Genomic DNA, 18,282 nt, shown 5'->3' with positions numbered 1-18,282 from the left:
GGTGAGCTGATGTATTGTAGATATAATGACCTGAAAAAACAGCTCACCATCCATCTTAAAAATATGGCATCATAAAATCCCTACTATCTAGAGCATACAAGATTTGTTTTCTTCTGAAGAATCTCTGAAAATCCCTACTATCTAGCGCACACAAGATTTATTCTTCTGAAGAATCTCTAAAACAAGAATTGGAAATTGTCAAAGAAACAGCCTTAGTAAATGGATATAATCCAATAATAGCCCAAAAAATAATTAGCCACTCTTCTATAAAGCAACCCAGGCAAGAAATGGAAATGGATCCATCTTGCTTCTGCTGGATGTGTATGTCTAGAAAGGAAATACTTTTTTTCATGATTCTTTTTCTAGTGTGAACTTCATACGAAGACATAGGGTGTTGATTTTTTGTAGAAATGAGTGGAGTTCTGGTTGTAACTCCAAACTGCAAAGACATCACCAATATACTGCAGCCATCAAAATCAGAAGTAAGAGTAGACTTTTCCATTTAGGCTGTGATATACTGAAAATATACCACAGCCAAATTGTTGGTTGACATGGTGGAATTATTCAAATTTGCAATTATATTAGGTTACTTCATATGGAAAGATAAAGCATATAAGTAAGAGGAATGAGCTGCAATAGGCTCACCCTTACACCTAACCTAGTCAACTTTTATCTCGAACACCTAGAAAAAAGAATTTTCTTTCTTGATTCAAAATTCTTTCTTCTAGGTGTTCAAGATCAAAGTTGACTTGGTTAGGTGTAAGGGTGAGCCTGCTGCAGCTCATTCCTTTTGTTTATATATTTTATCTTTCAATATGAAGTAACTTAATATAATTGCAAATTTGAATAATTCCACTATGTCAACCAACAATTTGGCTGTGGTACATTTTCAATATATTACAGCCTAAATGGAAAAGTCTAGTCTTACTTCTGATTTTCACCAAATTTGTTCATAACTTTATTATCCAAATTAACGAGTCATTAAATGTTGAGTAGATTTAAGAAATCATTTTCAACTAAGAGTTAGGCATAACATCACATACATTTTTTTTTTTATTTGTTGTATTTTTTAGTATTACTTTCAATGTTTCAAGTTTACACTTTTAGTTCTCACATATACAAGCTGTGCATAATACAATCAACTTGATATACTAAAATTTATAATGGAATATGCATTAATTAATAACTATGACTGTATCTAAAAAAATATTTAGATTTATTTAAGACAAACTGCCTAGGAGAGACAAAAGGAGAAGAATGAAGATATTGTTTCCAGTAATTACTCTTAATTAATCATACATTTTAAAGTGCACAGATTCTGAGCTTTTTCACTGGAAAATAGTCTAATTCTACTTTTCTTTTTTATCTCTTGGTAGATTGTCTTAAATAAATCAGTGCTGTCATATTTTAGGTAATACTTACTGTACAGTTCTGACCAAGCCGATGATGGTATCTGGCATAAATATTCCGAATAAGTGAGTTATTAGGAGTTGATTTTTGATTTCATATGGCTCTGGACAAATCAATGTACTGACAAATTCATCTTTGTCATCCCTGAAAACCAAAATAATTATCATAACTACTCAGAGAATATTTTTAGTCCTAATAATTTATTCATCCCTCAACATTAGATAAACAATTAACTGTTTATTAATTGTTTATTAACAGTTAATTAACCAAATAAACCAGTTACTATTATTTAGTTAGTTCTAATGATATTATGGCATTAAAAATGCTAATAAACAATGGCACATCTCCAATAGTAATCATGCTTAAACTTAAGAACAGAAATGGATGTGTGTTTGTGACTCATTTGTCAATAATATGGCAGATAAACCTCCATAAGAGAGCTTTATTTCTCAAATGTACTAGCAAATATACTTCAAAGGCCAAATTTATGGTAAAATTTAGCAAAGAAAATTGGTTAAAGAACATGTGGAAAGGATATGAAAAATGTTTGTAGTCGATCTAAGTGCATGAATGTAGTGAATAAAACTAAATATAAATGTAGTAATATAATGACAATATAATTACTTTGCAAGTGATAAAACTGGCATTTCATATATTAAATTTGAAATATTAATTTAAAATTAACTGATATGATTTCATACAATTAAAGATCTATAAAATCTCTGAATAAATGAAAGATCAAACTTTATCAAACAACCATTTTCAGTATTGCTACTATTGTTGATACTGTTACATGTCCATCTCAGCAGAGCAATGGTATCTGAAATATTATGACCTTTGTACATTATTACACACACTCTTGAACATACCTCACAAAAGTAAATTATTATCTATGTACAGCTAGTGCCTACCAATATATTTTGACTAATGAGTGTACACTGCTTGGAAAGAAGTGACACCAATGTGAGGAACAAACAGCCATGGCACCCATCTTAATAAGATGTAGTACTTCCTACATTACTGCAGCAATCCTACAGGGCATACTTTCCACAAGGATACAATAGCAATCAATGAGAATTTTGGACCATTCTTCCAAGTCATGTAATGATGTCCTGGATTGTTGTGTGTGGCGGGCATCCCTTGACCTCACCCAATGTTCCAGTTCATCCCACAGGTGTTGAACAGGATTGAGATCAAAGGTCCATGGAGGCCAGTCAAGTGGGGGTGACGTTCATGTCCACAAACCACACAGTTACAGCAGCAGCCTTATGACATGGTGCACTGTCTTGATGAAAAAGACAATAATCAGTTCCATAGAAATACCGCAAAGTAGGAATCATTGCATTATCCAGAATGTTCAGATACCTCTCGGAGTTCAATGTTCATGGCACCACAAACAGAGGTCAAGGCCAAACCAGGAAAAACAGGACCATACCATCACAGCACCACATCCAAATTTCACAGTTGGGGTTACAGCAGCAGCCTTATGACATGGTGCACTGTCTTGATGAAAAAGACAATAATCAGTTCCATAGAAATACCACAAAGTAGGAATCATTGCATTATCCAGAATGTTCAGATACCTCTCGGAGTTCAATGTTCATGGCACCACAAACAGAGGTCAAGGCCAAACCAGGAAAAACAGGACCATACCATCACAGCACCACATCCAAATTTCACAGTTGGGGTTATGCACTCCAGTAAGCGATGTTTATTAGTCATCTGCCACACCCATCCATCTACGCGGAAGAGGGTATAGCATGATTCTTTGCTCCATAACAGCTTTCCAGCTTCCACATCCCACTGTACACACTCTTTGTACTACTGAAGATGATGCTGCATGTTGGTTTCGATAATGCAGCCTACCATGGAAACCCATGTCATGAGCCTTGTTTCTGAATGTTTTTGTGCAGATTCGTGTTCCAATCGATACCCAGAACTCTGCATTCAATGTGTCAGCTGATAAGTAGTGGGTTTTACATATTATCTTTAATAGATCCAACACTCGGTCACATTCAATGAGCGTGTGGATCATCCACTGTGGGTAGCACTTGCAGTCGACTCCTTGTGCTTCCATCTCAGTGATTGTTCCAGCTCATCATTATTCCATCACACAAATGGACCATTCCAATTGTTCACAAATCTGAATAGTCCAATTTGTCAACAATTTCCAAACAGATAGGCCTACAACATGGCATCCAATCACAACAACTCTTTCAAACTCTGTCAGCTCCCTTCTCACAGCCATTTCACCTGAATACAGTTGCATCAACTTGGGAGTATCATATTCCTCCAATTTATACTAGCTACAAATATGTGACTTCTAACATGCCACAATGCACCCTGCCCACAGAAGGTGTGGGTTGACTTCTTTCCAAGAAGTCTATTTGGCATTGGAACAACTAAATATGCAGTAGCAGTGCTTTTTTCTTAGAAGACTAATCTTCTTGTTGCTGTTGTAGTGTTCTGAAACTGCCAATAATAGGAATGACAATTTTCTTTCATAGAATTTTAGCACCCATAGCTAAAATTATTGGTCTACAAGAACTAGTTCTACATTTTTGACAGACAATCCTTTGTATTTTAAAGCGTTGCTATAAAAATCTGTTATCTATATCTGCTATATACAAGGTGGCCCTGTAAGTCATGGAACGTGACATAGAAAGAGCTCATGTTGCGAAGCAACTGCATAAGTTTTTTAACATCACTAGTTTTTTTATTAGTTATAAAAACCACATCACATAAATTCCTCCCATTTTCAACTTCACAAAGAAGGACTCTTTCTATGGAATATTCCGTGACTTATGAATCATCCTGTAGAAAACAATGGGGGGGGGGGAAATAGATGAATACTGTAATAATAAGTACACTGCTGTCGAACTGTCTGACCTTCAAACGAAAACCATCAATTAACTGCCCTTGAATGGGTTAGCGCATCAAATGAATTTTGATATTATTATTACATGACACCTCCAGGGAGTCCAAAGACTCATCGAGGGAGGACACCTACTCTACATCTCTCTGTCTCCACCCTCAGTCAATCAACTACAACGAACTGCAACTACATCAATGCCATCTACCCCCACCACAACCACTAGTACTTCCACAGACAATCACAAACATCCATGCCCAATGGCAGGTTTCGAACCCACAGCTTTTTGGCTGGAGAGCGAATACGCTAACTGTTTGGCCAACCAGGCTGGTACAAACATATGGTACCATATATTTGTATTTGCACTTTCAGTTATCCAATACCTCAAAATTGCTTTTCCACTGTAGTTGGATAACTTGAGGGATTACTGCAATAATATTAAGTTTCTGAGACTGAAACATCACCAAAGTATTTTATTTAGCGTATCAAGGTAACGTATTGTTGATCTATATATTCTAACAATCAAACAATAAGATTACGCTTTTGAAGAATTTGGAGATACTTCTGTAAAAGAATGACAATCCTTTGTATTTTGAGGCATTGCTAAAAAAATCTGGCATTTATCTCTACTGTATACAAGGTGGCCCATAAGTAATGGAGCATGCCGTAGAAAGGGCTCAACTAAGTCAGGCCATTTCTACAGAATGTTCCATGACTTATGGTTCATCCTGTAGAAAACAACGTGGGAAAAAAAGATGAATACTGTAATAAGTACAGTGTTCTCTCTCTCTCTCTCTCTCAAACTGCCTAATCTTCATATGAAGACCATCAATTACATGATCCTTGAATGGATTAATGCATCAAATGAATTTTGATATGGTATCACGTATTTGTACTTTCAGTATCCAAATCCTTCAAAATTGCTTTTCCAGTGTGGTTGGATAATTCAGGGATTACTGTAATAATGTTGAGTTTTTGAGACTGAAACATCACCAAAGTGTTTTATTTAGCATATCAAGGTGATGTGTTTCTGATCTATATATTCTGATAATCAAACAATAAGATTATCCTTTTGTAGAATTTGGAGATACCTCGGTAATACAGGTGAAAGAATGACAAGATATCGATGCCTTTGGTCTTAGGGTGAATCTCATTCTATGGCATGAGAAATCATGAGTGCTTTTTTAACTGAAGGTTAAGTAGCTAGTCTTATATAACAGTAGCAAACCCCCCAAAAAAAAGTTTCTCCTTAGAAAACCAGGAAACTGGAATGTGAATAATACACACTATTAACAGACATAGCAAATAAGGGTTGTATGTTCTATTCCATGATTTATCTTTGGGAATCTAAATGGTATCTATACAGCAAATTTCGAGATTTCAAGTGAAAAGGTTTTTGTACATGCAAAAATAAAAATGTTCAGTAAGCATTTGCTGAGCTTACTAGGTGGTTATAAAATGAAGCAGCACTGTTTTCCTTCAATATGTCAACTGTTAAACTCACTTGGGTGGTGGTAGCCAGGTGAGTTTAACAGTTTACAGCTATTTATAAAACTTGAATTGATAGATTCAATTTTCTCTGAACTCAGTTTCTCCAATTGTCAAACTGACTAATGGTGTGCACAAAAACTCAAAAAAAATTGTCAAACACACACAAGCATAAAAACTTTCTACACCTCTGCCATCACCAAACCATAAATTTAAAACATTCTTCTAGCTATAACATTTCATACACAAATGAAATGGCAAGCTGGCAAACACTAATTTCTGTTAGATGTGTATTTCGACTAATTTCTTGGATTGACATTTTCTAAATGAGACAAGCCACATAAACTTTAAGTCCAAAAGAAAGGCAATGACATGCGTCCCATGAATTACCTAAACTCTATTTAATATGAGGCACATCCAGAAAGTAAAGTCTGGTCAAGAATTTAAAAAAAAAAAGTTTTATTATGTGCCAAAAATACCTAAATATATATTTTATTTTTCCCCATAGTTTCACCATTGACTTTCATGCATTTTTGGTATCGTGACACCAGCTTCTTCATACCTGCATCAAAAAAGTCTCCCACCAGTGAGTTCAACCACTAAGTCACGCTGTTCTTCAGTTCCTTATCTTCTTCTTCAAAGTGCTGAGATGGGAGCACTGCTTCATATGCAGGAACAAGAGGTAATCATTGGGCATAAGGTGGGGGCTGCAGGGTGGGTGGGTGGGTGAAAAGTTCCTATCCGCATTTCTGAATTTGCTGGACAGTTTTAAACTGTAGCGTGAACTCGTGCATTGTCATGCAAAAGCACAATCCCTGATAACAGCATTCCTCATCTTTTGTTCTAAACTGCTCTGCTGAGTTTCTTCAGCATTTCACAATATGTATCAGTGTAAATATGAGGTGTTTAATCCTGTCAGAACTACGCATTGTAAACAGGGGGTGCTAGTTTATTTATTATATTTTTTTTATTATTATTGTCTTTATCCTATCTCTTTATATCTGTTTAATTTCTCTTTATGTCTTATTATCTCTGTATATATTTATATATTTAATGCAACTTTTGTTACGTACTTCTAACTATTCTTCCTTATCACTCTTTGGTATATCTTTAATATCTCCTTACGCTAAACTGCCTTCCGCATTTGCCTTCTTATTCTTCGAACACCAGAAAATTTATTTGTTTAAAAGCTGCGGCACTGATGTTCGTTTTCTATTAACAAGAAGTGTAAAAATGCGTCCAGTAGTTTTACATACACCTTTCTCTTGGGTTTCCGCTAATAGGCTATAATATTTTTTTTCGGAACAGTGCATCAAATAATTAAGAATCAGGCGACACTTATTTAAACAACAAAATTTAATTCATATAAGACAAATTTACACTGCATTTTCAGTAATAGAAAAAAACATCTCAATTCAAATCTGCATAAATAAATTAGTTAAGTTCCTGCATTTTACTCACACAATTCATATTACATATTTAACTAATTTTCTCAATATGTCATAAATCATTTATACTGAGCAATGGTACTTATTACTGAATTGTTAACTCTTATTCCTCGAACACATAAACAATATCTTTTACACACAATTGCTCTTTCCTTTCTATGCTGGGAATATTCTATAGGCAAGTTTCACCAATTCAGCAAACAGTTACACCATGACTTATTTCAACTACAAATTCCTGACAATTAATTACTTTATAATCTTCAACTGTTAAATATGTCTATTTAGATCAGCCTCTGCTTTACAGTCCACTAATAAAAATTCTCTTAAAAGCTCAAGAAAACTTAACAAACGGGTCAACTCACTCTATAGCTGCTACCCACTGTGAATTTGGCTTCGAACTGGACTTCTGTTCCCTTTTTCTTCCGTGTCAGGTCTTTCTCTCCCTCTTTATGCCGCTGATAGATTTACTGATGCTTCTAGGACACTGTACTCGCCGCACTTCGGACGAACATTATCGGTTGTGGAATGCTTGCATGCGCATTGGACTAACCGAGCAATTTCTTCCCTCTGGTTAACAGCTCCCGGTGAAGACTCATCAATTCGTCATCAAATATCTGCCTGGCAGATCGGTTCCTCATCATCTTTCTTTTAGATCACTGGCATGATTTCTTCAGAAGTCGTGTTCCCGATAACGTGCATCTGACGGATAACTGCCGATGACTTCTTGACAACTGACCGGTGACCTCTGGATCACTGACGAAAATTTCTGGAACTGATGTTGCGATCTTTTCGCCAACCCTTTTTATTCGGTCACTTGCGAATCCTTGCACGGGGATATGTGACCCCGTGCAAGGGTAAAATCCCTTGATCCTTTTCGGTGAAAATCTTGAAACATTTCGGTGAAATCCCTTGATTCTTTTCTCAGACTGACCCTTCCTTTGTTTTTCTCCAACACTCCCTATATCCTATTCATTCTGGCAGCAGACATTCGTTTGAAGCTTTTGTCAGTCCACCTAGCACTGACCTTGAGCGTTTCCATGTAGAACACATGCAAAATTTGACGTCTTTACAAAGAGCTAAAAATATACAGTTTACTAGTGGCAAGGTATTGCCTTAATACTACACCTTCTAGAATATTCCCTTATTTGGCAGAGAGCATATACAATTCTCATTGGAATTATTTACGTTTAAACAAACATCTATGTACAAGTTACAATTCTTACTGGGCTTGACCTTGGTAAAATTTATGTAAAAATATTTAGACTTTTTGGAGCTACATAAATATTTTTACAGAGGCCCACCCCTTCATGAAAAAATTTTAAACCATGAAAATGGATGAAAATTTTTTATTACTGTGTTTCTGTGTCGTGAGTCACATAATCTCTGGATCGGACTACACTCAGATTTGTCATTTATCTTACAGCAGGGAACACCATCAGCCTGTCCTGTGGGTTCCTCTTTTCGCGACTGATGCTGTGACTTACTGTTTTCCTTCAAGTATCTTTTTCTTTCCTGATACCTTGTTCTTCTTCCAGATCTACTATTGTCAGGGCAGTGGCTTTGGCATATCTCGGTAATGTTTATTTCTGTTACATTTCTTATATTTTTCACTGTGGCCTTTGTATCTTCCTTTTTATCTGCCGCCACCTTGATACTCGAGACGTGTAATATCTCACCCCCCCTTGACCTGTTCAGTATCTCTCATAGCTGGGGTTTCAGACAAATCATTGACATTAACTATTTGATAAAATTTTATTTTTTTAGCACCCCCTTTTTCTTGCTGGGAATGGTTGTCTTCTGTGTTGACCTCATCATTAATTTTGCTAGTGGTTTTGACTACCCCTCATCCGGGCACCCTGATTCGATCCCGATATAGAGATCTCCCCTTTTGAGAAATCACATGTGAACGTGTGTTTCTTTAGGAAATCAATCCCAAGTAATGTCTTTAATGCATAGACAGTGGGGTCTGTTATTCCTTTTAACATGACAGGTGGTTTAAGTTTAGTGATGCCTTTGGATACTCGGGATTGCAACTTCCTGAATAGAGATCCAGTCATCACTGAAACTTGTGAACCAGTGTCCAGCAAAACTCTGCATTTTACCCCTCTTATTTTCTCCCTTACTACCATCATGGAATTTTCCTGCTGACTATTTATGTTTCTTGGCCATCCCTTAGTCCTCCATGTAGGATGATGAGTCATTACCATATTGGCCTCAACCTCTTCTATTTCTATCATAGTTCCCTCTGTTATAAAAGCAGTTTCTGGCAATGTGCCCAAATTTGTTGCACTTGTAACACTGGGGTGGTTCTCTCCTATTTTCTTTTTCACTGAGTGTTTGCTCAGAGCCTAAGTTCCCCAATGAGGGTTTCGTCTTGAGCTCCCCTAATTGATCGAGAATTGAATTAAGCTTCTCCATCAGGGGCTGCTGTAGCTTTTCTACCTCATTTTTAATAAAGGCTTGTAGTTCAACCCTGTTGACAGGATCAGAGGCTGTCAGTCTGTTGTGGTCTACATTGTTAATTTCTTTGATCCTATCTCCCCCTTTTTCTACCTTCTGTTTATTCATTCCCTTTTCTTTATGATTATCATTCTTCTCTTTTTTTAGTCTCATTCTTGTGTTCAGACACCTCTGTAATGTAGCATATTTGACTGGCTCTAGATGCTGGATGTAGATCACCTAATCTTTCTTCCCTATCCTTTATTGCCTGATAGCAGTCTTCTAATTTACTTATCTTTCTCTTATATACTGTTTCTTTATATTCCTCTCTCACTCCTAGTCTGAACTGGTTAAAGACCGCACAATCTACTTTTCCTCATCTGGCACACTCAAGCTATTTGCTAAGATGAGCAGCCCATTGTAATAGTCTGTGATAGTCTCTTTATTTTCCTTCTTGCAATTTTGCAGCCTCCACAGGTTCGTACCCACACTTCTAGTCGATGAAAACTGGGATATCAAGGTATTTTTAAACTGATTGTACTCAAAAGTGTCTCTCAGTACAGGAGAGGAGTACAAAAAGTTCTTCACCTTGCCAATCAGTTTGTTTCTTAATATGACTAGAAGTTGAAAATCTGACCAGCTTCCAATGTTCCTTAGTTCTTCTACGAACCTAAAGAAAGATAAGACATTGTCGTTGTCTTCACCAGAGAATTGAGGGATTAAAAGGTGAGGATTCACCGTTCTGAAGAATTCTCCATCCCCCATTCTTTCAGTACTGGTAACTCCTAAATCAGTATTATTCACATTCATGGTTAAAAAGATTTTCTATTACACTTTATAAATACTCCCTATAATTATACACTTTCTGTTTAATTGCCCGATTTTAATTTTTTGAAACTGTTCCAATCCACTTGTATCTAATTTAATTACTGTGGTGGATTTTATCCTGTTGGCTAGACCATTGTAAATATGAGGTGTTTAATCCTGTCGGAACTGCGGCATTGTAAACAGGGGGGGGGGGGCTAGTTTATTTATTATATTTTTTTATTTATTATTCTCTTTATCCTATCTCTTTATGTCTTATTATCTCTGAATATATTTATATATTTAGTGAAACTTTTGTTATACTTCTATTCTTCCTTAACACGCTTTGGTATATCTTTAATATCTCCTTACGCTAAACTGCCTTCCGCGCTTGCCTTCTTATTCTTCGAACACCAGAAAATTATTTGTTTAAAAGCTGCGTCACTGATGTTCATTTTCTATTAACAAGAAGTGTAAAAATGTGTCCAGTAGTTTTCCATTTTACCCTCAGAATATCCCTAATTTAATTAGTGTCTTCAGTCGTGGTCTACTATCTATTCTTTACTATCCTTTCTCTTGGGTTCCCGCTGATAGGCTCTAATATTTTTTTTCGGAACAGTGCATCAAATAATTAAGAATCAGGCGACACTTATTTAATATTTAAACAGCAAAATTTAATTCACATAAGACAAATTTACACTGCATTTTCAGTAATAGAAAAAACATCTCAATTCAAATCTGCATAAATAAATTAGTTAAGTTCCTGCATTTTACTCACACAATTCATATCACATATTTAACTAATTTTCTCAATATATCATAAATCATTTATACTGAGCAATGGTACTTATTACTTAATTGTTAACTCTTATTCCTCGAACACATAAACTATTTTTTACACGCAATTGCTCTTTCCTTTCTATGCTGGGAATAATCTATAGGCAAGTTTCACTAATTCAGCAAACAGTTACACCATGACTTATTTCAACTACAAATTCCTGACAATTAATTACTTTATAATCTTCAACTGTTAAATATGCCTATTTAGATCACCCTCTGCTTTGCTTTACAGTCCACTAATGAAAGTTCTCTTAAAAGCTCAAGAAAATTTAACAAACGGGTCAACTCACTCTATAGCTGCTACCCACTGTGCACTTGGCTTCGAACTGGACTTCTGTTCCCCCTTTTCCTTCCATGTCAGGTCTTTCTCTCCCTCTTTATGCCGCCGATAGATTTACTGATGCTTCTGAGACACCGTACTCGCTGCACTTCGGACGAACATTATCGGCTTGTGGAATGCTTGCATGCGCATTGGACTAACGGAGCAATTTCTTCCCTCTGATTAACAGCTCCCAGCAAAGACTCATCAATTCGTCATCAAATATCTGCTTTGCCTGGCAGATCGGCTCCTCATCATCTTTCTTTTAGATCATTGGCATGATTTCTCCTGAAGTCGCATTCCCGATGACGTGCATCTGACGGATAACTGCCGATGACTTCTTGACAACTGACCAATGACCTCTGGATTACTGATGAAAATTTCTGGAACTGATGTTGCGATCTTTTCGCCAACCCTTTTTATTCGGTCACTTGCGAATCCTTGCACGGGGATATGTGACCTCCAAACATTTCGGTGAAATCCCTTGATCCTTTTCTCAGACTGACCCTTCCTTTGTTTTTCTCCAAACACTCCCTAAATCCTATTCGTTCTGGCAGTGGACATTCCTTTGAAGCTTTTGTCGGTCCACCTAGCACCGACCTTGAGCGTTTCCATGTAGAACACACACAAAATTTGACATCTTTACAAAGAGCTAAAAATATACTGTTTACTAGTGGCAAAGTATTGCCTTAATACTACACCTTCTAGAATATTCCCTTATTTGGCAGAGAGCATATACAATTGCCATTGGGATTATTTACATTTAAACAAACATCTATGTACAAGTTACAATTCTTACTGGGCTTGACTTTGGTAAAATTTATGTAAAAATATTTAGACTTTTTGGAGCTACATAAATATTTTTAAATCAGAATTAATTGTGTTTCCTCTGAAGAAAATCAACAAGAATCCTTTTTAGTCCTAGAAAATAGTCGCCATCATTTTTTTTTACTGACAATGCCTGTTTGAATTTTTATGTTTCAGAGATGATGAATGGCACCACTGCATTAATTGTTGTTTTGACTTGATGCTTGTTCATAACACTCCAAAAATGCCTGCAATGAACCTTATTCATTGCTGTTTACATGCATTGGTCAGCATTTCTGGGACCCATCTGGCACACAATTTCTTATACACCAACTTTTCTGTCACAATTTCATGAATGACTTGAACAGGAAAATTCAAAAGAAAGTTCCATATTTGTGAAACAACAATTTTCATAAATTTTCGTATTCATTACTTCCATCAAATAGTCAATCACCACACTTGGCCAGCCACTCTGCTCATCATGAATATTGTTGCGCCCCTCTTTAAACAAGCAACACCATTACCTACCCTTACTGTTACTCATTACATTACATTAGGTCCATAAGCTCACACAGTCATCAGTCAATTTCTGCAGCACTATTGTGTTCCATCAACTAAAAGCATATCACACAATGAATTTCACAATTGTTGAGAGTTTTTATCACAGCACTCATTATAAATTATTCATAGAAGACAACAAACGATAATGCAATGAAAATAAAATCGTCAAAAGCTAGCTAATGAGTCACTCTATGCTATCTAAACGCATGTAGGACCCCCTCTCCCTTCTATCTTATTTAGCAATAAATTCTGAATGGACCTTACTTTCTTGACACACCTTGTACCATCATGGAACATGTAATGCACACACCCCACCACCAAGAAATGCATTCAGTGGTCTTGCTAGCTTTTTTTTTATGATAATTCTGCTCTGCAAAAAAAAAAAAAATGTTAAATCTATCAAATATCAGTACATTTGTGCGCTAAGAACCAAGTTAATCCAGAAATTCACTTCTAAAGACCAAACAAAAAAACTCTCTCAAATCAATACACACCTCTAAATAACAAGGCAATAGTCTTTCTGATTAGAAGTGTGACCCCTAAAACTTTCACAGAGAGCCATGACCAGGTATGTATTATATTTGAACCTATATTCTGCAGGTTGTAAAGCAGATAAGTTATCTAATCAGCTAACCAGATGGGCCATTCTGACATGTATTTTGTGAAAACGCTTTCACATACAACCCTGTTCTACATGGGATTCAAACCTGCAGGCTTTTTTTTTTTCAATAAACAGGTAATGACTCTTGCCAATTAATCTGCAATTTAGGTCTTATTTCTGTTACATGAATGCATCATTAAAACCAACTATCTCTTCCATTATAAGTGCAAGATTTTGATGAGCATATTAGATTCATAATCTATGTTCTGGACTATTCACTTTGACCCAGACAATTTTTTTTAAATATATTTTTCTTGTTTATGTACATATGCTTTCTAATACTTTAAAACATTTTGCACTAAGGTTTCTTTCATGCCCATTTTTTTCCAATCATTAATTTGTATGAATATAAAAATTCATTCTGCTAAATGAATTTTAACGAAATTTGGTATCTGGGATCCATTCTCATCTTGCACATAAAGTGGTCGGCTTCATGGCCTGTCACACAACCAATGAAGTTATTAGCTTTTTTTTTTTTGACCCAGACAATTTTGAAACACTATTTTTTATTATTTATTAAAACTTTAATAACCTTATAAACCATTAATGATATGACAGAACAGTAAATTCTATCTGCATAGTCTGCAATGTCTGTAAATTGGCCAATTGTTTGTTTTGTGGAATAAAAAACAAGTTTCTCAGGGGAGAGCTCTATCTTCATATCAGGCTAGCTCACTTACATTCAGATGAAAAGCCTTTATGAAGGCTCTTCACATCCCAGATGGAATTCCAGTGTAAAATTCAATGTAGTTTAAAAATACCAAAGTGCTTAAGTATAAAGAGTAATAAGCTTCATTTCAGCAATGAAAACATTACTTAAATTAAGGGGATATTAAATCCCGCATAGTTTTAAAACCGAATAAGAAACTCAAAGATCGGAATCAGAGAGTTTCTTGCCGATTATAGTAAACTATAAAGTATCGGCAACACTAGCGTTAGCCAATGCAAGTGATCCTAGTATGTAGTACAGTACCGGGCAACTCGTGGCAGAAGTGGAGGAAGTTCAGATCGCTATTCTTAGGTATTTTCCATAATGTAAAAACACATTTCCTAGGAAATGTATGCTGTTATTACATTATGGAGGGAGGTCACTACCCAGACCGGTTTCAGCCTTTTTTGAGGCTTCATCAGTGAGTAGCTAGACCTAATACCAAAGTGTATAGCGAAAAGAACTTATGTACTCTGCAAACGAGTTTTCAAAACAGGTGCAACCATTAAGTTACTTAAGTATAAAGAGCTAATAAGCTTCATTTCGGCAATGAAAACATTACTTAAATTAAGGGGATATTAAATCCCGCATAGTTTTAAAACCGAATAAGAAACTCAAAGATCGGAATCAGAGAGTTTCTTGCCGATTATAGTAAACTATAAAGTATCGGCGACACTAGCGTTAGCCAATGCAAGTGATCCTAGTACGTAGTACAGTACCGGGCAACTCGTGGCAGAAGTGGAGGAAGTTCAGATCTTGCATTGGCTAACGCTAGTGTTGCCGATACTTTATAGTTTACTATAATCGGCAAGAAACTCTCTGATTCCGATCTTTGAGTTTCTTATTCGGTTTTAAAACTATGCGGGATTTAATATCCCCTTAATTTAAGTAACCAAAGTGCTTATCGATTTTACAGAGGTCAAGTCTCATGAGAACTGTTACAAAAATAACCTTGTTTGTCTATATGTTTTTTATGTTTAATATTAATGTAAGTAACCCTATTAATTGTATTTACTGTTTTTACTAAGAATTCTAGTATGTCAAAAACAAGAGCAAAGCTTTGCCATCGAAACTTTGTATATAGCTGTGTAAGAGCACAAGAAAATTGTTTACAACTAAATGTGTGTAAAAGCTGTTTGTAAGCTCTTCGCATGAACACCGTCAAAGAATATCAAAGAGGTCTGCTAGTTTCAGTGAAGTTTCCACTGCCCGACAAGACAAGAAAAATATTAAAGAGGTCCACTACTTTTAAAGAAGTTTCCGCTGCCCGACTAGACAAGAAAAAGAGAGCGCACAGAGGAGAAAAAAGAGCAGGCTGGCCTTAGCAAAACAGTCAAAGAGAACTGTTGATTTCTTCGGGGCTTACAGCCTTTGGTACATGGTGCCGAGAAGGCAAAAATAAAAGAGGACAGAGCCGAACATCGGGAGGCAGTGGAGAGGGGAGTCCAGGTCCAGTTGCCGACAGAGGAGAGCCATGATCCAGTTTCCGACAGAGGAGAGCCATGATCCAGTTTCCGACAGAGGAGAGCCAAGATCCAGTTGCCGAGAGAGCAAAGGCGAAGTGCTGTTACCGAAGCAAGCCAGTCAGCAGCAGTTACAGTCATCGGTGGCCAGCAGCTAGAGGCACAGTTATTGGTAATTAGAAGCAGAAGTTCCACAAGTAGGATCCAGAGGAGAATTTGCACGTATGCTGAAACCTCTTGCATGTGCTATTCAAGTACCACAGATTGCAGTCCAAAAGCCCGCCAATATCCCGATGTGATACCGCTGAAGCAAGACACTCCTGATGAAAGCATAAGGCCTGAGATGAAACTAAAGGCAAAGTGACTTTAGTGCAGGACCTTTGGAAGAATGTGTGACAGAGAGACTGTAAGTTTCATCTTTTTGTATATTTCCTCTTATAATCAAGGAGATATGTTATAGAAGGACTGTTAAGAATTTATTAGTAATAAGAAGTGTCCATAAGAGTCAATTGGCATGTTAGAAGTTGATATCGAATTTGTAAAAATAACTTAACAGAGAGTTAGCTAACTTCTTTGCAAGTAAACTAGAAGTTTAATAAGTTGAATTTGTAAGCAGAGAGTAAATAACTTTTTGAGTTAAAGAGATTATTTAGTGTTGAAGTAAAAAGGTTCTAATTTTATGCTAAAGATTTTATAGATGGGTAGAGAAAGCAATCTCCCTGTCATTGAAGGAACTCATGCTAGTAAGAGAGGGAGAGATCTACTGGACGCATTACTAAGTCTTCTGCCGATATAAATAGTACTGGTGGCGCAGTCTTACAAATAAATTTTCTAGTGTTCATAGGCATATGACTAGTAAATACGGAAGGTGGATAAACATAGTACGCAGTAGAATACGTGAGAAAGGTTATGAGAGAAAAAGCGCGCACGATTAATTAGAATAACAATAATACTATAACACAGCAGACAGCATATAGGCAAATAACACATACCATTACACCAGCACTTACCAACGAATGAGGATCTTTAGTAAAATTTGATGAGTGATTGATCACAGTTTAAATTAAACAATTTTTTGATGGCAAAAGAAGGTAAGACCATTCAAAAATTATACAAAATTATATGTCATATACCAGTGGTGGCGAACCTTTTTGTGTGTGTGTGTGTGTGCCAAAAATTTACAAATCGGTTGCTGATGTGTGAACGCATGCCAAAAATTTACTAATCGAGTTGCTGACGTGCCAGGCAGTTTTTAATAGAGGAAAAATTAATAGAAAATTAATCCAACTTAATTTATTTATTTATTTATAAATTTAAAAAATATATATTTATTTATAATATTTTATAAATAATTATCTATAATTTTATAAATATTTTATTTTATTTATAATATTTATTTATATATAAATTTATAATATTATTCAGTGTAAAATTGATTATTGTATTACTAAATTGATTTTAATGATGTTGGTTTGAAAAAAAAATGGTAATGAGAAAAATATTTATGCATTGTAACTTGCCATAGAAGTCAGCTGAGAAGGGGAAGCAGTAGAAGGATGTCAACTTGTCAGCGAAACGGTTACCGTATTTACTCGAATATAACTTGTCCTCAGGTATAACTCGCACCCCTGATTTTATTTTATGAAAAAAGATATTAAAAAGTTTTTCATATATCTCGCACACGAAAATGTTTGAACATTGGAACTTTTTTTTCACTTGGTTAGACTATAAATTATATATTTAGTTTTAAACTTTATCCAAGTATAAACAAACAAAGTTTGCGCCTGAAGTATCTTCAGGACTGGGGCACTCATTGCAAAGATGGACTGACTTCACATCACTTGCCTTAGTATCCCATAATGCAAAGCACATCTCCTTGTGGACATGTATAATGCTATTCATTATGGGAAGGGTCAATACCCAGACCAGTTTTGACCTTTACTGAGGTCTCTTCAGTGGGACGCAGACCCAGCGGTGATACCAAGATTGAAGTAATGCAGAAGTCATATTTTCACATCTTATTATTAAATTATTCTGGATTAGAGAAAGATGTTGAAAGTGTGACACCTTTTGGCAACTGGTATAGGAAAATATGACTTCTGCATTACTTCAACCGTAGTATCACCTACTAGTCTGGGTAGTGACCCTTCCCATTATGCATAGCATTATACATGTCCGCAAGGAAATGTGCTTTGCATTATGGGATACTAAGGCAAGTGATGTGAAGTCAGTCTACCTTTTCCAGGGGAAACTCAGTCCTGAAGTATCTTCAGGACTGAGTTTCCCCCAGTCCTGAAGATACTTCAGGCACAAACTTTGTTAGCTTACACTTGGATAAAGGATTAAACTAAATATATAAGTTAATGTTTGAACATGTTCATGTCGAGGCAATAGTGACTCGCTCCCCACGATTAACAATACGCCCTCCCCAACATCCATTATACTGCAGATGCAAGAAAAA

The 18,282-nt window shown here is 36.0% G+C and overlaps 1 protein-coding gene across 2 annotated transcripts in view; it reads right to left on the bottom strand.

Annotated features, from left to right (window-relative positions):
- Window positions 1–18,282, bottom strand: part of LOC150100888 (ribonuclease P protein subunit p40-like) — a 112,062-nt gene that overhangs the window by 8,017 nt on the left and 85,763 nt on the right. For both annotated transcript variants that reach the window (XM_090402026.1, XM_090402028.1), the window contains one exon: window positions 1,423–1,554. In XM_090402026.1, the coding sequence (XP_090258152.1) occupies window positions 1,423–1,554 (132 nt within the window). The remainder of the gene's footprint in view (window positions 1–1,422; window positions 1,555–18,282) is intronic.

Source organism: Typopeltis vanoorti, chromosome 12, assembly GCF_054136105.1.
Source record: "Typopeltis vanoorti isolate ZY-2024b chromosome 12, IOZ_Tvanoo_1.0, whole genome shotgun sequence".
NCBI lineage: Eukaryota > Metazoa > Arthropoda > Arachnida > Uropygi > Thelyphonidae > Typopeltis > Typopeltis vanoorti.
Note: the sequence above shows the minus strand (reverse complement) of the source record. Positions and strands in the feature narration are given on the sequence as shown.